The 18251-nt window shown below is 49.9% G+C and overlaps 2 protein-coding genes across 15 annotated transcripts in view; one reads left to right on the forward strand and one right to left on the reverse strand.

Moving 5' to 3' along the window:
- CLCN6 (chloride voltage-gated channel 6) overlaps positions 1-7689 on the reverse strand; it is a 32350-nt gene extending 24661 nt beyond the window's left edge. For 2 of the 7 annotated variants that reach the window (XM_023532620.1, XM_023532621.1), the window contains exons 1-5: positions 7436-7590; positions 6585-6644; positions 3214-3279; positions 2813-2878; positions 191-257 (exon numbers count right to left, since the gene is read on the reverse strand). In XM_023532620.1, the coding sequence (XP_023388388.1) occupies positions 191-257; positions 2813-2878; positions 3214-3279; positions 6585-6644; positions 7436-7522 (346 nt within the window). In that variant the 5' untranslated portion in view covers positions 7523-7590. Of the gene's footprint in view, positions 1-190; positions 258-2812; positions 2879-3213; positions 3280-6584; positions 6645-7435 lie in introns of all 7 variants that reach the window. The other 5 variants (XM_011363529.2, XM_023532619.1, XM_011363534.2 and 2 more) reach the window with 5 other exon arrangements.
- Positions 7690-7785: 96 nt separating this feature from the next.
- Positions 7786-18251, forward strand: part of MTHFR (methylenetetrahydrofolate reductase) — a 13291-nt gene continuing 2825 nt past the window's right edge. The window contains exons 1-11 of one of the 8 annotated variants that reach the window (XM_023532623.1): positions 7864-8435; positions 8532-8729; positions 9830-10018; positions 10301-10543; positions 11691-11929; positions 12674-12784; positions 15496-15689; positions 16421-16671; positions 16902-17036; positions 17267-17447; positions 17664-17846. In XM_023532623.1, coding sequence (XP_023388391.1) covers positions 9909-10018; positions 10301-10543; positions 11691-11929; positions 12674-12784; positions 15496-15689; positions 16421-16671; positions 16902-17036; positions 17267-17447; positions 17664-17846 — 1647 coding nt within the window. In that variant the 5' untranslated portion in view covers positions 7864-8435; positions 8532-8729; positions 9830-9908. The other 7 variants (XM_023532624.1, XM_023532625.1, XM_011363535.2 and 4 more) reach the window with 7 other exon arrangements.

Genomic DNA, 18251 nt, shown 5'->3' on the forward strand with positions numbered 1-18251 from the left:
CATGAATATGAGGACCTCTATTTATTAAAGTGCTCCTTTTGTGTCCTTCGATAAAAATTTAAAACCTTAAAGCCAAATGGCTAATAAACAGCTCTCGGTAGATCACGTCTCCTGTGAAACTCATTTCTAGGCAAGAAAGCAATCCAGGGCAGCTGACGTCTGGGAACACCGAGAACCATGAAAAGGATACATGTCTCTACTACTCCAAACTTGAGCTGGGTGAAGAGGCGCACAAAGAAGTCCACAAAGAGACCCACCTGTGAAGAGCAAGGGCACCGTCACACAGCTCTTCCCCGCTGTGCTACAGGCAGTGACCCCGAAAGCACTGACCGCCCCACTGCATCCTGGCGGCTGGTCACACGAGCCCGCGTTACCAACCAGCATTGGGTGAGTGGGCTTTCGCTGGTCATTCTGCTTTCTCCAGGAGACCCCGCTCCAGCCTGGCCCCACCACCCACCAAAGAACAGAAGAAGGGGGGTACAGCTACGTTGAGAGAAAGAGAGTAAAACAAAGAGAAAAAAAGATGCAGAAAAAGATGTGAGACCAAGAAAGGTCACCCGCGATTCGGGAGCAACAACGTGGAGCCGTGTGAGGGGCTGCTCAGCTCTCTTCGAAGGCAGTTTCCAAAGAAACACTCTAAAATGTCTTCAGTAATGCTTAGCTGGGTAAGCGTACAGCTTAGGATATTACTGTGAATGCCAACATTCGCTTAGGTGTATATGGCTTCTGCATGTTATTACTATCATATATATTAAAAGTCACTATTTTCACTTACAACCGTCTTGTATAGTCCATGGTTACTCAGGTAAGTAAGAGAAAAACCTCTCCGGTTCCACTATTCCACTCTCGTAAGTCCCTGCTCTGGGCTTAAAGGAGAACTGGAAGACTTCCATTTTTGTAGATTCAGGATCAAAGGTTACATTCCTTTAACGCTAGACTTCCCTCAAGCCGGTGCCCGGGGGCTTTTAAATACTGGAGCAATAAGAGGTGACAGATCAAAGGATAAGAGATTCAGCCGCATGAGGTTGCTATGTCATAAAGGCAGGTCTGCCTTCCCACAACAGGAGGGCGCAAGGTAAAGTTGCTGGTATTGGCAAGTGACAGTTCAAAGGAGTTTGACATGAAAGTAGCAGAGAGACTGATACCTAGATAGCTAATGATTTTGCCTATTACAGGAAGTCTGCCATCAGAACCATAATAGCAAAACAGACTCTCTGAAATTTCCATAAAACAATTAAACCAACCCAAGTTGCCCTCACAATGGTATCTGTTAGAATATCACTAAAGGGGCCTCTACATACCATTTGTTTTAACTAGAAAGATGCTCCTTGACCTCTAAATTTACTACAGTAAAAATCTGACCAGTGCCATGAAAATCAAAATGGCGGTTTGGTCCTTGTGGCTGTATTATATTAAATATGAGTTTACGCCCTATGGGTATATCATGTAGAGTTAAGCAAGAGACTTGTGGTCAATTCCATACAGAGGAAGGAGAGAAACAGGCTTCTGCTTAGGAACTCGTAAAATCCCTGTTATAGACTAAATATTTGTGTCCCCGTCCCCCAAATGCATGTTGAAATGCTACCCTCCCATATGATGGTATTGGGAGGTGGGGCCTCTGGGAGGCGATTCTGTCATGAGGGTGGAGCCTTCACAAATAGGATTAGTGCCCTTATGAAAGAGACACCAAGAGGGAAGGGGGTTAAGGAGTGGGCGAAATAGGTGAAGGGGATCAACTGTATGGTGATGGGCAGTAACTAGACTTATAGTGATGAACACTATGTAGCATATCCAAACATTAAACTATAGTGTTATGTACCCGAAATATATGTTATCTTGTAGACCAATTTTACTAGGATAAAAACAGAGTAAAATAGAGAGACTCCAAAGAGCTCTCTTGCCTCCTTCTACAATGTGAGGACACAGCAAAAAGGTGACCATCTATGAACCAGGAAGGGGCCCTCACCAGACTCACATCTGTTGGCACCTTGATCTTGAACTTCCCAGCTTCCAGAATGATGAGAAATAAATGTCTGTGGTTTAAGCCACCCAGTCCACGGTATTTTTGTTATAGCCTCCTGAATGGAGGAAGACGACTCCCTATTCTAATACTGTATGGATGGAAATTTAGATTTGACATGTACCATTTTGCCTGCTAACTGGTCCAGGTTTTCTCCTCCAGGTTTAACCACAGTAAGTCGGCAGTTATGGTTCCAGATGCTGCACTACGTTAACTGTTGGCAATGTTTCGCGATCTTTACTTGTCGGTGATCTCATCTGTGAATGTGCTAGCCCCAGAACCCTGTGCATTCAGGTCCTCCTCTGCCCACAACTGCTCTACCTTCTAGATAAAATGAGCGATGGGCAGGGAAGCCCAGGACGGCACAGTAAATTCACCGAGATCCACGGTGTCCTGCGTACTGGTATACAATGCTAAAGAAAAGGGCATAGTGTTTGGTTTTATTCCCACTTTTTTGCTTTTTCCCTACAAAGTGACCTCAAGACACACTACGCGTCCTCCTTGCTACATTATCTACCTGACAGGACCATACCGTACCACAGAGACAGGGCCTGACCAAACCTCGAGTGCTTTAAACAGCATCAGAGTTGTATGGCTCACTTTCATTTCATAAGGTAGAAGCAAAAGAGAAGTATGAACAACAGTATCAGGTTACTGACTTAAAAAAAAGAAAAAGGAAAACAGACAACGTGATCTCTTACAATGACAAACAAGTTATCCATCAGGCTGGAGTTTGCCCTGACCCCCCTCCGCCCCTCCGGCCAGCCATCTCCCAGTGCCCCGCCTGCTCACCAGCCCAGTGCAGACTCCGATGGCAAACACCACCATCCACTTCACCGCCTCATACCTTCGACCCTTCTGTTCACACAGGAAAAGAATGACTCAGTTTGTTACAGGGTTAATTCACAGTGGGGAAGGAACACATTTTGGTCAACCAGTTTTAGAGTAAATTTCGCATGGACAGCAAAAATGGCAAAGATGATGTCTGACAGAGAGGGTGCTTTACAATGCAAAAATAATGAACTCTAAGGGGCTAGGCCAGTGGGTACTCTGCTCGGCAGGATGAAGGGCTAAGGTATTTCATGAAAGGAACTAAAAGGCCAGGGGGTAAGGGTATTTACCGGAGCATTTAGAACAGAAAAAGACGCTGTCATAAGACCAACTCAGTCCCAAGAGATCAATAAGGGACTCACCTTATTATCCATGGTTTCCAAAACTTCCAGGTAAGGGTCATTGATACAGCGATCATAATCCAAACTCTGAAAAAGACATATGAGTAAAAAAGTTACATTGTGGTATAATATCATCCCATCTTGAGTAAACAAAATTAAGATTATTTGTATGTCGGCTTATGTAAAGCAAAAACATCTGGGAAAACTATTAACAGTGATTATCTCTGAGATGTGTTTTAGGAGGTGTTCACATCTGGATATTTTTTGAAATTTTCATAGCAAACATGATGTAGTTTTTATAGTTGAAAAAAAAATTTTTCTGATTACAAAAAAAAAAAACCACCATCAGTAAAAAGGAATTCTGCTGGAAAACGAGACTCATCCATGAATGATGAAGCATGTATGTTTTGAGCAAGTGAGTAATATCACATTCCAGGAACAAACAAGGAAAAAAATTAAAATGTTGAAATATATGAATATCCTCAATACCAAATATTTATGTAAATTACTAGTCAATTGATTATTTGCTTGATAGTTTTGTCTAATAATGTTATGACTCCACAACCATTTAAAAGGTTTTTAGATGTCCAGAACAGGCAAATCTGTAGAGAAAGAAAATAGATTCATAGTTGCCTAGGGTCAGGGAAATGGGCAGTGACTGCTAATGGTTACAGGGTTTCTTTCTGAGGTGATGAAAATGTTCTAAAAATGATTTGGTGATGGCCGTACAACTCGGTGAATATACTAAAAAAAGCCCATTGAATTGTACACTTTCAATGGGTAAATTGTATTAGTATGTGAATTACGGCTCAATAAAACTGTTTAAAGGGGCATTTACAAATGACTGCCAGGCCAAGATATCATCTTTTTTTTTTTTTTTTTTTTTTAATAAGTCAGTTGAGAGCCTGACACTTTGTAAATATGTACCAAGGGACTACAGGATCTGTTATTAAAATCAGATATTGTTACTTCTCTTTCACCACGACTAACTTCCTTTTATTTCTGCTGTATATGTTGCTCTTTGGTTTGTGGGATTAACAACTTTTTAAACAAAGTTTTGCAGGTGCCCTGTAAGGCTGCTGCCAGTGGTTATAAGCAAAATGGCACCTGGCCATGGAGGCACGTGGGGCATGAATTGCAACCCAAATTCTACCAGGAAGGGGACCTAGTGCTCACACAAAAAGTACCTCTCAACTATGCACAGGAAACAGATATTTTTTGAAATATGAGAAAATACATCAGTTGGTGTCGTGCTTTCTGATTCATTGAAAGAAGTCCCATCGGAGTAGCACATTGATCTATATACTATGGCGGTGTGATTGGCAAATTTCAGAGTCCTAAAATTATTCTGTCAAGTAAATTTCAAGGAAAAAAAAAAGGATGAAGGAAGAACCTACATGTCAAGTAGGTTTCAAGGAAAAAAAAAAGGATGAAGGAAGACAGAAGAAATTTAAAACACGTATCAAAGAACTGCAGTGTGAGGACCTTATCTGGAACATGATTCAAACTATAAAAAATACATATGGAATTTATAAGACAACGGGAAAATTTGAACACTGGATATCTGATATTAAGAAATTACTGTTAATTTCTTAAGTGTGTAAATGGTATGGTGCTATGCTAAAAACAAGTCCTTATGGATAAAATGCTGTGATGTTTAGACTTTTCTTTCAAAATAATATGGGAAGTGGAACGAGGAAAGAGTGAAAAACAAAATGGAGTCATCATAGCCAAGTTAACAAAATTACCAAAATCAGAGTGGGCTGAAACATGAGGAACAGATTTTATTTTAATGAGCCTGAGGACTTAAACTTACAAACTTTTCAGTTGTACATCAATGGCAGGTGATCTCTCTCTCTCTCTCTCTCTCTCTCTCTCTCTCTCTCTCTCGCCCCGCTCTGGGTAACTGAGTAACTCTCTGAAGAACTTAGGAAAGAACGTTCAAATATCCAGACATCTGGAAGATCACCATCTCAGACCAATCCAGAAGCTAAGAATGCAGGGCTGATTTTCCTCAGAACTGTAATTTTTACTTGTCAGAACTCTCAACTTTTCTCTTTACTTCGGAACGCTCTGGCAGTGTTTCCGATTTGCAGATCTTAAGACCCTTGAATAAAACATTGTCATTTAATTCTATTGAAGCCTCCTGATGCATTTACTCTCAGTGGACAAGCAAGTGGATGGGAGCAACGAGGACCTGCACTAGCTGAATGACTGCTGAAGCTATGTGATGACTATGGAGGTTTCAATACTATTATGTTTACTTGAGTATACGTGTGAAATTCTCTGTAATAAAAGTCTTTTAAATTTCATGCTATATGACCAATTATGATAGTTACATTGAATTCTGCAGCAAAAGATGAAATATTAATAAAACCAGCCTGAGTATGTTGTTGCCCTAGATTACTGAATGTTTACATCTACATGACATTTTCAAAAAACCATTAAATATGCATGATTAATTCCACTTTTTGGGATTAATCCTAAGGATGTACTTAAGGACAGACAAGGAAGGATGGCCACCATCATGCAGTTCATCAAAAAGAAAAGTCAGATTAAACAAACTGTGGCACGATAAAACACTATTCTCCTATTTAAAAATATTGTAGAAAAGCATCTAGTGATACAAAGAGTCTTATCGAGTGGGGAGAAAAACAGGTTAAAATATTTAGTGGAATCTCACTGCGGTTACTTAAAAAAGGTAGGTATGCAGGGATAAAAAAGCATATTTAATAAGGGTAGTAAGAGTCATCTTTTAATTGAATGAGGTTATGGGTTTTTCTCTAGCATCTTTTTATAAACTGTTTAAGAATCTTCTATCACAACCATGGTTTGTTTTTGTCACTTCAAAAATCATAAAAAAGTCATCATGAACTGATTGCATAATTAAAAAGTCATGTGTTAAGTTTCACTTCAGTAGGATTGGCTTCACTAAACATACACACTCAAAGAGTTCCATACTTGAAATCGGGAACTACAAACAAGAACATTTCGGAGAGAAGCTGCTTGAGCAAGTAACAATCTTCTAAAAATGAAGTTCTTTCAGAAGAGGAGCAAGGTCTACTGGCCCACACCTTTTACGAGCATACACTGTCAGTGGCTTCGACTGTAGGTCTCTATGAGTTGTAAAAGAAAGTGTTTAATGGCAAACACATACTCTATCCAGGTTAAGGAGCCATAGATCTATGAAAACATGGAGACACCCAGACATTGTTTTGCAACTGAGGTGAGAAAAGGGCTTGTTAAACAGCCCCTTTCCCAGAGTAGAGTTAACCTGCTCACTCTGTGGGAGAGGTCAAAAAACACCTCTGGTTGGAATGCTAATGTTTTGGTCTGAAATGACCAGGTCATTCACTACTTCTGTTACTCAAGACAGCATCTAAGAATCTCACCTCATAGTCTTTCCTTGGAAGGATCTCATCCTCCTCCTCGTGTGTTTCTCCAAGGATGGTCTAGAAAAACAGATCCACAGTGGGAAGACCCTTTTAATGGTTAAAGTGGAATGAGGCAGAAGTATTTACTGAAATCAGTTGCTAGTTTCTAAATCATCTGGTGCCATTATCATCAATGGGAATAAGACAAAAACAAACAAACAAAAAAAACCCTTTTGGGATAGGAGGTGATGTGGGTGGGGACCCAGCTGAGCTCTTCGTTTGTATTGATACATTCCCCAAATAACCACTCTTCAGGACACCTCAAAGATGTCCACTGCCAGCTTAAGGGGTGGGAGGGGGAGGGAAACCAGGTTCCATCTGATAATGTGCTTAATCTGGAATCAGAAGGGACCTGTCAACTCTGGGGATACAGCTGCTCAAGTTTTCCCAGAGTGCTTTGCAGGGGAAAGCTGGATTGTCAGTGACCCAGAAAAGGTGAGGGATAGAATGAAAAACGTCTGGAAAAACTAAGCCAGTTGCACGATAAGCACAAAGTCCAGTGAAAAGGCTCGTTCCAAAAATGCTTGTTTCATTCAAAACTCCTTTCAGATGGAAATAAAAGAAAATATATAAAGGGCTAATTGGAGCTGGCCTGGACTCTCTCTCAGATTCCAGCGAGGAGTTATGAGAAAAGACTCCAGACTTGGGCGCGTGAAGCAGGGAAGATGCTTCGGGAGCCCAGACTGCGGTCCCCAGGCCCCACCCGCTGCCACCTGCGGGCCCAGCTCTGCCCAGCCCCACCTCCGGCAACGCCTCTCGCCTCCCTTAGCAACCGCCCCCTCCCCAGCCCGGCTCCGCCCGAGCCTTACCAGCTCCTCCGGGGTGCGGGTCTCACGCTCACCGCAGCAACAGCACCACCGGCAGCAGCAGCACAGGGACCCCCGGCACCCCGCCATCTTCCTCCTTTACTGCCACTCCGGACCCCTGAACCAACCCCCTCCCACCCAGAATCCGCGCCTCACGTGACTGGCCCCGGGAGGGTCACGTGGCCCTCTCGAGTTTGGGGACGGAGACAGGGAGTGGCTGCAGACGGGTGGGGCGAGGGCTCGCGTCACATGACGATGGTAGGACGGCTTCCAACGAGACCGCTGGGCGCGGCCATGTTGGGGGCGGGGCTTTCGGTCACCCACGTGGGTGGTTCCGCCCCTTTGTCCCGCTTCCCTTAGCAACAGACTCCGGGGCGGCGCACCTCCCCTGCGCGCCCCGCCCCATCCGCACGCGTCCCCACGGCGACCGCGCAGCTGCGGCTCGTGCGCGCTCTGAGTCACTTGCGACGCAGGGTGAGTGATGGCGAGGCCTGGGGTTACCGGATGGAACGACCCAGCATCTGGGGACCACCACCTGAGGCGGGGACTTGCCTGTGGGTGGACATCAGCGGAGGCCGCCTTGCCTCTCTGCCCCCTCTGGGCGCTTCATCCGCAGAACTAGTGTAACACCCAATGGCTGCCACCCCCAGCGACTCCTAACCACGAAGCGAAGACTCACTGTCGGCCTCCGGCCTTGACGGAGGCCGGGAGGGCGGGGGGGTGGGGGGCGCGACCCACGCCTCTGGGTCTGGGCCTCGTTCTGCGTCCCCGTGACCCAGTGACCCGATTCGCGGCCCTCGAGCCACCTGGGCGCCAGAGGGGTTTTTCTGGCTCCAGTCATTTAAACCTGCCTCCGTGCTGTCCATCTGGAGAAGAGACGTGGGCCGCTGGCGCTGCTGTCCCCGGTGCCCACAGCGTCAGGCTACGCACAGGTGCCCACCTCTGTCTCCTAGGAGTGGTGGGCACCGTATCCCCGCACTGCTCAGTGCTTGGCACCGATTAAGTAAGTGCTCAGTAAATGGCAGAGGGTTATTTTGAGAACCGAGTGACAGCGCCTGACCCTTGGCGCTTAGTGCTGGCTCTCGTTATCTTGTGCCAGCCACCGGAATACCGGGATACCTATCACAGGCAGGATACCGACCTGGTCTCAGGGAACTGGGTGGAAGGAAGGGAGACAAACCTGCGAACCCACAATTACAACCCAGGGCGCTATGGGAGCCCAGCTTAAAATGGATAAGGAGTGACACAAGGAAGAAGGGTTGAAAGAGGGCACGGGCTGGCACATCCCAGGAATTCGGTAAGTAAAGAGCGGTGTGGTTTGTAGGTGGTTCTGCTTCCTCCCCCTCTCCTGGTTTTGTTCCGGCAGACAATTCCTTGGTACTCCATTGAATTCCTGAGAAAGGCCAGTGAAGCCGCTATCCACACTATTCCCTTTCTCACTCCCAGTGGCCATTCTCCCTGAGAAGCTAGAGTTTTAGGTCAAAATCAAAACGGGCATCCCCAGGGGGAGAAAGTGTTGACAGAAACGTTCTTAGTTTTGTCTCGACTCCTTGACTTTGGATGCATCATTGTGTGTTACGTGCGCTTTGTGTGTTGGGGAGAGAGCAGCAGTGGATTTCATCAGTTTTTCAAGACTCTAGAACCCCAACATGGTTAGGAACGCTGGCTTAGCAGTGGCTATTTCCTGAGAGGAAATAGCCACGTGGCCTGGTTGTTCCTCTAGATCCCATGTCACCACACACCAGATTTTCAGTACTGTGTGTTTGTACATTGCTGGGCAAGAGTAGTGTTTTGTTTAGTTTTGAAGTATTTTTCTTGTTTTTCCCACCAAAGTGCCCAATGGCACTGCCCTCTGAGCCTGCCTGTGGTTAGCACGGCTCGGGACTTCGGATGTTGTGGCTGTGCGGTCACAGTCATGAACTGACTTCAGCGGCGTATGCAAGCGATGGTGTTCCTGAAAGGCAGCCTTTGTTCTGAGTTGGACAGAAACTCATGCCCTTACTAAACTTGGGTCTGGCTACTTTTGGAACCCAGCCAATGTCAAGTTCTAACCCATGACATGGTGTTTTTGGAGTTGCGTGAACTCAGGAGAAGTCTGGCTGCTTTGTCAAGCCCTCACCCCTTCCATCCTGCACGCGAATTGTTCTAAGTAACAGGAGCTGTTCCAGGCAGGGCCAGGCTGAGCTCTTCCTTCTTTGGAGAGTGATCCAGTGACCCCGAACGTCTGGCCTCATCTCCGCCAACCCCTGCAGTCTGTGGCTGGAGTTCCCCCTCCTTCCATCTGCCTTCTCTACAGCTGGAGCCTCAGCCCTCCCTCTCGCCTGGAGGCCTTGCCCCCGCCCCCCCTCCCCCTTGCGCAGGCCCCAGCTCTAGCTCTAAACTCTTCCTTTGTCACAGCTCCGCCTTTTTGAGACACACCCGCTGGAGAAGTTTCCTCTGTTTCTTCCCAGCCTGTTTTGGGTCTAAGCTGGCAGAGATGGACTATCCAAAACCCCAGGTCCTCCCAGCCCGGCACCGCTGCCCCTCCTTGGGAAAGCAGGCCTGGGAGGCTGGCAGCATGAGGTTCTCTGTGCCACCCTCCATCAGGTAGCTGTCACCGAAGATCCATGAAGATCCATGGGCCGAAGGAGCATGTTGCCATGCCGGGCGGGGGCTGTCATGTAGGGAGCCAGGCAGCAGCGGAGGGAAAAGCTTTGACAGCGCACAGTTGTAGCTGTGGTGTGTGGAGCCAGTGGGTGGGGGGCTGTCTCTCTCACCCCCAGTGCCTTTTCCGCGTGTGGGAATGCAGCACCTCTCTCACTTGACCGCACCCCTACGGGGCCTGGCTTCCTGCCCTCTGACTCCCACTGTCCCCATCCTGTACGGCAGAAACTCGGCCATGGTGAACGAACCCGGAGGGCATGGCAGCCTCAACCCCCGCTCGGAGGGCAGCGGCAGTGGCGGTGAGAGCTCCAAGGATAGTTCGAGATGTTCCACACCTGGCCTGGACCCCGAGCGGCATGAGAGACTCAAGGAGAAGATGAGGCGGAGAATGGAATCTGGTGACAAATGGTTCTCCCTAGAGTTCTTTCCTCCTCGGACTGCTCAGGGAGCTGTCAATCTCATCTCAAGGTGAGTTGATGTGAGGTTAAGGACTAGGGCCAGATTAGGGGGTGCGGGCGGGGGAGGAGAGGAAGAAGGTGAACTGTCAATCCTGGGGCAGGGCCACTTTGACCTGGAAGAAAAAGGCAGCCGGAGGGGGCGGACAAGAGTAAATAAAGGCAGGGTTGGTCATTTGATCTGCAGCTTCTCAGTTGTCTTTAAAAGTCCCCCCAAGCATCTGGATTTTTAGCCACACTCTTCAATGGGTTAAAAATGTTGATTCTCTCAGACTACATTCTTTGGCAGAACTGGATCATGAGTACAGTTTAGGAAGTCACAAAGCCGCAGTTTAGAGAACATTTTCAGCAAGTTAGGAATTTGGATTTTTGCCTCTTGAAATCTAGAAATGCCAACTGGATTACGTTAACACTTTACGAATCGCAGTTCCTTTTTTAAAGTTTATGCTTTTTACCATTTGCACTTCTCATATTTCACTTCCAAGGTTTGAAGCTTAAAGCGCAAGGAAGGATGTTTAAATACACCATGTTATAGCTCGTAGCACAGTGCGCATGTGCACACCCATGCCTCTTGAGTCTGGTTCCTGAACTGTGGCCTTGCTCTGTAGGACTCTTGGCTGCTGCACCAGGACTGGGGGGAGGGGCAGCATGAAAGAAACTTATGTCTGCTGACCTTCTTTTCTCCTGTTCCTAGAATAAGGCCCTGCTTACCACTCTGAGGGGTCCCGACCTTTAGCCATCGAAACGTCTTAACTCCCCCCAAGATGATAAATATACAAGCACTTCGAAAGGTCTGAAGTGTTGCTCTCGCACAGAATCGCTGCGTTGTTGTTATATGTTATATCCTCAGTAAGAGTAATCACAATAATAGCAGCTCACTGTGTGCCAGGCACTATGCTAAGAGCTGTGGGGCCATCTAGCATAGTATTCCCATAGTGTTATTATGAAGTGGCTACTGTTCCCTGTCACACTGTGGAAGTGAGGACACTGAGGCTCAGAGAGGTTAAGTAATTTTCCCAAGATCGCACAGCCAGGATAGGAAGGTAGGTCAATCCGATTCCACCCCGCTACGATGCTTCTGTGTGTCCCCGACCCCAGGGGAAGGCAGTGAAGGGCGGCATGCCCCCAGGGGCCCCTCTTTAGAAAGAAATTCCCTACAGGTTTGACCGGATGGGGGCAGGCGGCCCCCTCTTCATAGACGTGACCTGGCACCCAGCAGGAGACCCTGGCTCAGACAAGGAGACCTCCTCCATGATGATCGCTAGCACTGCCGTGAACTACTGTGGCCTGGAGACCATCCTGCACATGACCTGCTGCCATCAGAGCCGGGAGGAGATCACAGGCCATCTGCACAAGGCCAAGCGGCTGGGCCTGAAGAACATCTTGGCGTTGAGGGGAGGTATGGAGCCGACACTCTGCCCTCTGGGGTCTTGGGTCTTGCTTTCCCTAAGGCCTCTTCTATCCTTGAAATGCTCCTTTTCTCCGGGTCCCATCCTTGCCAGTAGCATCGATAGGCATTGTGGGTAGGGAGAACCGTGGGCACTGCAGAGAGAGAGTCATAGTTGAGCCGTGGATGCAGCCAGTACCTAATAACCCTCTGCCCGGCTACACATATCTTCACCGATCCCTGGTCGCACCCAGCCCTTGGCCCAAAGAGCGCAGTCCTGGCATTTGTCCCAGGAGTGAAAAAATAGTTTCTCTGGCATCTGCTGTCATCGGGCCACAAGTGTGGGAAGAGGGAGCCTGTTGGTTGGGATCTTGTGGCCTTATGCTCCCCACTGCAAGACCACTTCTCACTCGAGATGAGTAGAAAATTCTCCCGGAAGGGTGGGAGATGAGCCGCGGGGTTGGGTGAGGATGCTGGGACACCCCTGGGTTTGGGGGGCGGATCTTAGATGCCCCAGACTAAATGACTAGTGCCATCAGCACAGCACCCACAGAGTCGTGCTTGGTAAACACCTGACAGGCTGGGTGCTCTCTTCCCTCCCACTGCTTACCGGTGCTGTGCCAGGAAGAGGAGCCACCAACTGGAATAATATGAGCGCCTTTCAGGTGCTCACGTCCGGGCGTAGGGGTAGGGAGGAGGGACTGACTACCTGGCGATCAGGCGAGTCCCAGTGACTGACTCCCACCCGCCGTGCAGACCCCATAGGTGACCAGTGGGAGGAAGAGGAAGGAGGCTTCCGTCACGCCGCAGACTTGGTGAAGCATATCCGCAGCGAGTTTGGTGACTACTTTGACATCTGTGTGGCAGGTGAGTGGCTGGAGCATCCCAGTGGGTGAGGACAGAGAGGAAGAAATGAGATGCCCAGAGAGGCACAGAGAGCTCAGCCATATTCAGTTTACGGTCCAGTAACCCAGTGCACGAGGGGCCTGAGCCTGTGCTGGACGAGGGTGGTGCCTGGGTGAATTATACAGTGTCATCTGCCACCTGCCTAGGCTGCCACCACCTCTTAAGTTTTTGTTTCTCTGCCATTTCACTCTCTAGCCTGCTTCCCAGCCTATTCTTCTGTAAAACAAAGGAGAGATATTTATTAAGATTTCGTGGGGCAGGGAGTCTCAGAACCCAAGGTTAGGAAATGGTACCAGATCGCACTAGGCACCGGAACCAGGAAGCAGTCAGAAACCTCAGACACCAAGGTCGTCCCTCATTCTCTCTGGAGCCACAGAACCGCGCATCTCTGCCTCCTGCTTCTGAGTACACATGGTCAGTTCCAGCCAATAGCGCAGACCGATTGACAGGTCTCAATGTAAGTCCAAATTCTCAAGAGGGAATTAGATCAGCTCAACTCTTGTTTTGTCTGCTCCAGCCAGGAGGCAAGGTTTACCTTCTAGAAACAAACGGATGGGGTGGCCTTCCCTCCTTCCCCTGCTCGTGAGGGTGGGGCTTCCAACTTCTCAAGCAGAGAGGCTCGGGTATGGTGAGGCTGTGTGTGCCAGGGACTCAAGAGTTTGGGGATTCCTAGCCACGTCTTCTCGGCATGACAGTTTTTCTCAGATTTGGGGCGGGAAAGCGTATCTTTTTATATTAAACAAACACGGCTACCTTATGGAGTAATCAAAATGATCTGGATTTAAAAAAATAAGCCATGTGGTTTCAAGGAGCTTACTTGTTGCGCGTGACTTTGGACTTAGTGCCAGGCCCCGTGGACATTTCAACTTTTGTCAGAAAACAGGGGTGTTTGGGTGGACGCGTCTGGGCAGCCCTGACGGAGAATTAGGTCACAGTACAGCCAGTGAGGTGGGGGATGTGCACGTGCGCAGTGGGCATTCGATGGTCAGGAGTGGGAACCAGCAGCCCTGTGCGCGCACAGTCACTGTGGTCTGGAGCATCGCTCATTGTAAAGTGGGTGAGAGTGAGGGTCAGTGGATTGGGAAGCACTCAGCTGGCCACGGCAGCAAGAGGAGACGGTGAGCAGAGGAAAATCCGAACGTGAGCAAACACTAGATCTGCTCGGTGATACTGAGGTTTTACAGCCTTCGCGTTTCAGCCATGAAGACCTCTTTGTTTCTGAAGTTCCTACTGGAAAAACAGCCTTGTTATTGAAAGTATAAAATTCTGGTGCTTAATCTTTCCACCCCTCATCCCTTAAAACAATCGTTTTACACCCATTTTTGATGACTCAGGGTTTCTTAACGAAACTGACTTGTCACGGCAAAGCACGTGACTTCCAGTGGTCTGAGTCTCAGGTCTGTCCCCTTCCTGGCTCAGGGTCCTGCCCTGCGCTCAGGCGGAGGAAGCCAATGCTCTGCCTGCAGTTTTACTAAGGCCTATGGCCTTCCTGCGCGTGCCTGGCCACGTGAGTTCAGTTGTTTAGGGAAGCAGTCACCGAGTTCCTGGAGCTAGCGAGGAGCCCGGGGAACGGCTGCTCCCACCTCCCAGGCAGTTTTGGAATCCATCTAGGTGCCCTCAGCACATGGGCATCCTGGCTGCCCCAAAGTGTTTACGTCCCAGGAGCTTGTTATTTTGTGGGACTGCTCGGTCCTTTGTCAGGCCTCTGAAACTGATCCCGGTTCTGCCATCAGAAGTATCACAGAATATGACTAATGAGGAACTTGACTAAGGTAAACCCTTTTTTCCACATGATGGGCCTTTGGCCATTTAGAAATAGTTGCTGGATTCTTTTTATTCTTTTCGTCAAGCAAAACAGCTCTGCTTTCTTTAGTTCTTGTGTAGTGGGGTGTCTGACTTTTCACTCTCTTGGGTCTCTGAGTAACTTTAATGTTAAAAGCACTACTTTAATACAGTGCCTAGAGCAGCGGTCCCCAACCTATCTGGCACTGGGGACCGGTGCTCCTGTGAGAATCTAATGCCTGAGGATCCGAGATGGAGCTGAGGCGGTGATGCTGGCGCTGGGAAGCGGCTCCAGATACAGATGAAGCTCCGCTCCTTGCCTGCCTCCCACCTCTTGCTGTGTGGCCCAGTTCCTAACAGGCCATAGACCAGTACCGGTCCGCAGCCTGAGGGCTGGGGACCCCTGGCCTAGAGTCAAGCCCAATACCCCAAATGCTGTCCAACCAGTGCTGAATGTAGCATTTTCTCTTTTCCGTGGCCACAAATGCAGGCCTGATTTGCCTGGCTGATTGCAAGGGACACAAGACAGGACAGCGTGGGGAGTTTGGAGCAATCTGCCTCCCCTCTTGGGAGGGTGGCTCTAAGCCACCTCTCACTCAAGGTCATCTCCAAGGGTCTTCGATCCATAAGCCCAGGCGCTTCAGCACCTCTGTGGTGGCCATCTCGTGGTTGAGGGTGTAGAAGTGGAGGCCCGGCACCAAGCCACTTGCCAGAAGCTTCCATCGTGAGCCCAGCTGCTCACCATTTCAGCTTGTCCGCGCGGTGGTGTAGGCAGGTATGAGTCTGGGACCCCAGAGGCGGAGAACTCTCTGTTCCCAGCTCTCTGGTTTCTTCATACTCACCTTGAGTAGGTGGAGCCAGCCTCTCCCTACTGTCATCCCTATTGGCAGGTTACCCCACAGGCCACCCCGACGCAGGGAGCTTTGAGGCCGACCTGAAGTACTTGAAGGAGAAGGTATCTGCAGGAGCCGACTTCATCATCACCCAGCTTTTCTTTGAGGCTGACACATTCTTCCATTTTGTTAAGGCTTGCTCCGAGATAGGCATTACCTGCCCCATCCTTCCTGGAATCTTTCCTATTCAGGTGAGGGTCCCAGGAGGGCTAATGGACTCATTCCACCCCCCGTGCCAGCACAGGCCAGGGCCGTGGGGTGAGGTGCTGAGTTCACGGTAAAGTTCTTTGACACTTATTGGATTTCCCGGCAGACGCTCCTTGCAAAATGATGTCTCTCCACCCCATTTTGGTTAGCTATAATTTCTCCCCACAAAATAGTAGCCGTACTTGTTGGAGGAGTTTGTTGTGCTTTGGCTTACTGACAAATGTCACTACAAGGAATTATAACTTTAATTATAATTTCTGGTTAAATCAGTGTTTCCCAAACTTGGCTGTCATCAGAATTCTTTGGTAAGCTTGTTCAAAAGATGGATTTTCCGATCCCATGCCTAGAAGTTCTGATTTCAGGAGATCTGGGGTGGGGCCTGGGAATTAGTACATTGTGGAAGTTTCGCAGGTCATTCTGATGATCCGTGAGGTTGGGGAGCCACTGGGGCGGATGACCCCACCATCAGTAAATAATCTAGGGGCCAAAGGGCTGGCTCAGAGCAGTGGCGGGGATGGCCAGGGCAGCTGCTGCTTTCTGCAGAATAGAAAGAGCAGGACCAGGCAAGGATCTGCGTCCAGTGTGGTCTGACTTTCCCGGGTTACTGCGTGACGCTGCAGTTGTCCAGAAGGCCCTGTGGGGGGTGGGAAGAGGGATAAGTAGGGTGAGAAGTGGGTTGGGAGGTGGCCCCACAGCCCTCTCGGTCCTCGGGCAGGGTTACCACTCCCTTCGGCAGCTGGTGAAGCTGTCCAAGCTGGAGGTGCCGCAGCAGATGAAGGACGTCATCGAGCCCATCAAGGACAACGACGCTGCCATCCGCAACTACGGCATCGAGCAGGCCGTAAGCCTGTGCCAGAAGCTTCTGGCAAGTGGCTTGGTGCCAGGCCTCCACTTCTACACCCTCAACCGCGAGATGGCCACCACAGAGGTGCTGAAGCGCCTGGGCATGTGGACCGAAGACCCGAGGTGAGGCCAGTAGCCCCGAATTCAGGCCTAGGAGCTGTGGGGAAAAAAAATGGTGGGAAAGGACATCAGAAGCCACAAAGAGTGCACCCTAGAGGTACTGGCTCCCTGGGGTGTAGGGGGGTGTCTGCGCCATGACTAGTGGCACACCTGGGGTTCCTGGCTCAGTGGCGCCCCCTCCACCCTGCTCCCATAACCTGTTCCTCGCCCCTCCTGTCTCTGTTGTCATCCAGGCGTCTCTTGCCCTGGGCTGTCAGCGCCCACCCCAAGCGCAGGGAGGAAGATGTGCGTCCCATCTTCTGGGCCTCCAGACCAAAGAGCTACATCTACCGCACCCAGGAATGGGATGAGTTTCCCAACGGCCGCTGGTGAGGCCCGCAGACAGCCTCGCAGACAGCCTCGCAGACAGGCCTGCACACGGGCCCGCACGCAGCCCCACACACAGCCCCGCACACAGTCCCGCTCACAGACAGTCATGTTTATTTTACTGCCGAGCCCTTGGTGCAGTGAGGACAGGATTGAACCCCTTGGCACGTGGGACAGCTGTCCCTCTGTACAGAGCCCAAGGTCAGAAGTGCCCTGTCCACTCCTCCCCTAGGGGCAACTCCTCCTCGCCAGCATTCGGGGAGCTCAAGGACTACTACCTCTTCTACCTGAAGAGCAAGTCCCCGAGGGAAGAGCTGCTGAAGATGTGGGGGGAGGAGCTGGCCAGCGAGGAAAGCGTCTTCGAGGTCTTCGTCCGCTACCTCTCGGGGGAGCCCAACCAGAAGGGCTGTAAAGTGAGTGGTGCCAGGGCGGGGTCCTGCTCTCGTCCCCCCGCCTCGTCTCCCTGTGAACCACACCGTGGGGCTGGGACTCACCACACTGAGCCTCAGCAACGGGAGAAGGGTGACCTGGGAGCAGAGACAGGCTGTGTCTCTGACGGGGGCCACAAGACGGAGGGACCCAGGGCGCCAGATCCGATCACCGCCTCTACCCGGCTCGCCCTCTCTCAGGTCACTTGCCTGCCGTGGAATGACGAGCCCTTGGCGGCCGAGACCAGCCTGATGAAGGAGGAGCTGCTGCGAGTGAATCGGCGGGGCATCCTCACCATCAACTCCCAGCCCAACGTCAACGGGTTGCCATCTTCTGACCCGGTTGTGGGCTGGGGCCCCAGTGGGGGTTATGTCTTCCAGAAGGTGCGGCCTTGACTGGTACCTGGAAGCCCCAGAGACAGGGAGAGGGAAGCCTTCCTCTGCGCGGGCTCTTCGTGCTGAGTGGCAGTGCATCAGAGTGGACAGGAGCTCCCGCCTTAAGTCAGGCAGCCCTGGGTGGCCCGTCCCCTGATTGCTCTGAGCCTCAGCTTTCTCTTCTGTGAAATGGGGGTATATTATCACATCACGTTCTGAGGATGAGTCGTGGCAGAGCACATAAAGCTTAGCATGTGGGAAGAACATAGGAAGCTTTCTCTAAGCGGGAGCTGTTACGACACCATGCTGCCGGGGCCGCTGGAGTTAAAATTGCATTTGAACTGAACCCCCTGGGCTCTGGAGTTAGAAAGACCTGGGTTCGAGACCAGCCCTTGCTTTCCATCAGTGCAGCCC

The sequence above is a fragment of the Pteropus vampyrus genome, unplaced genomic scaffold (assembly GCF_000151845.1).
Source record: "Pteropus vampyrus isolate Shadow unplaced genomic scaffold, Pvam_2.0 Scaffold86, whole genome shotgun sequence".
NCBI lineage: Eukaryota > Metazoa > Chordata > Mammalia > Chiroptera > Pteropodidae > Pteropus > Pteropus vampyrus.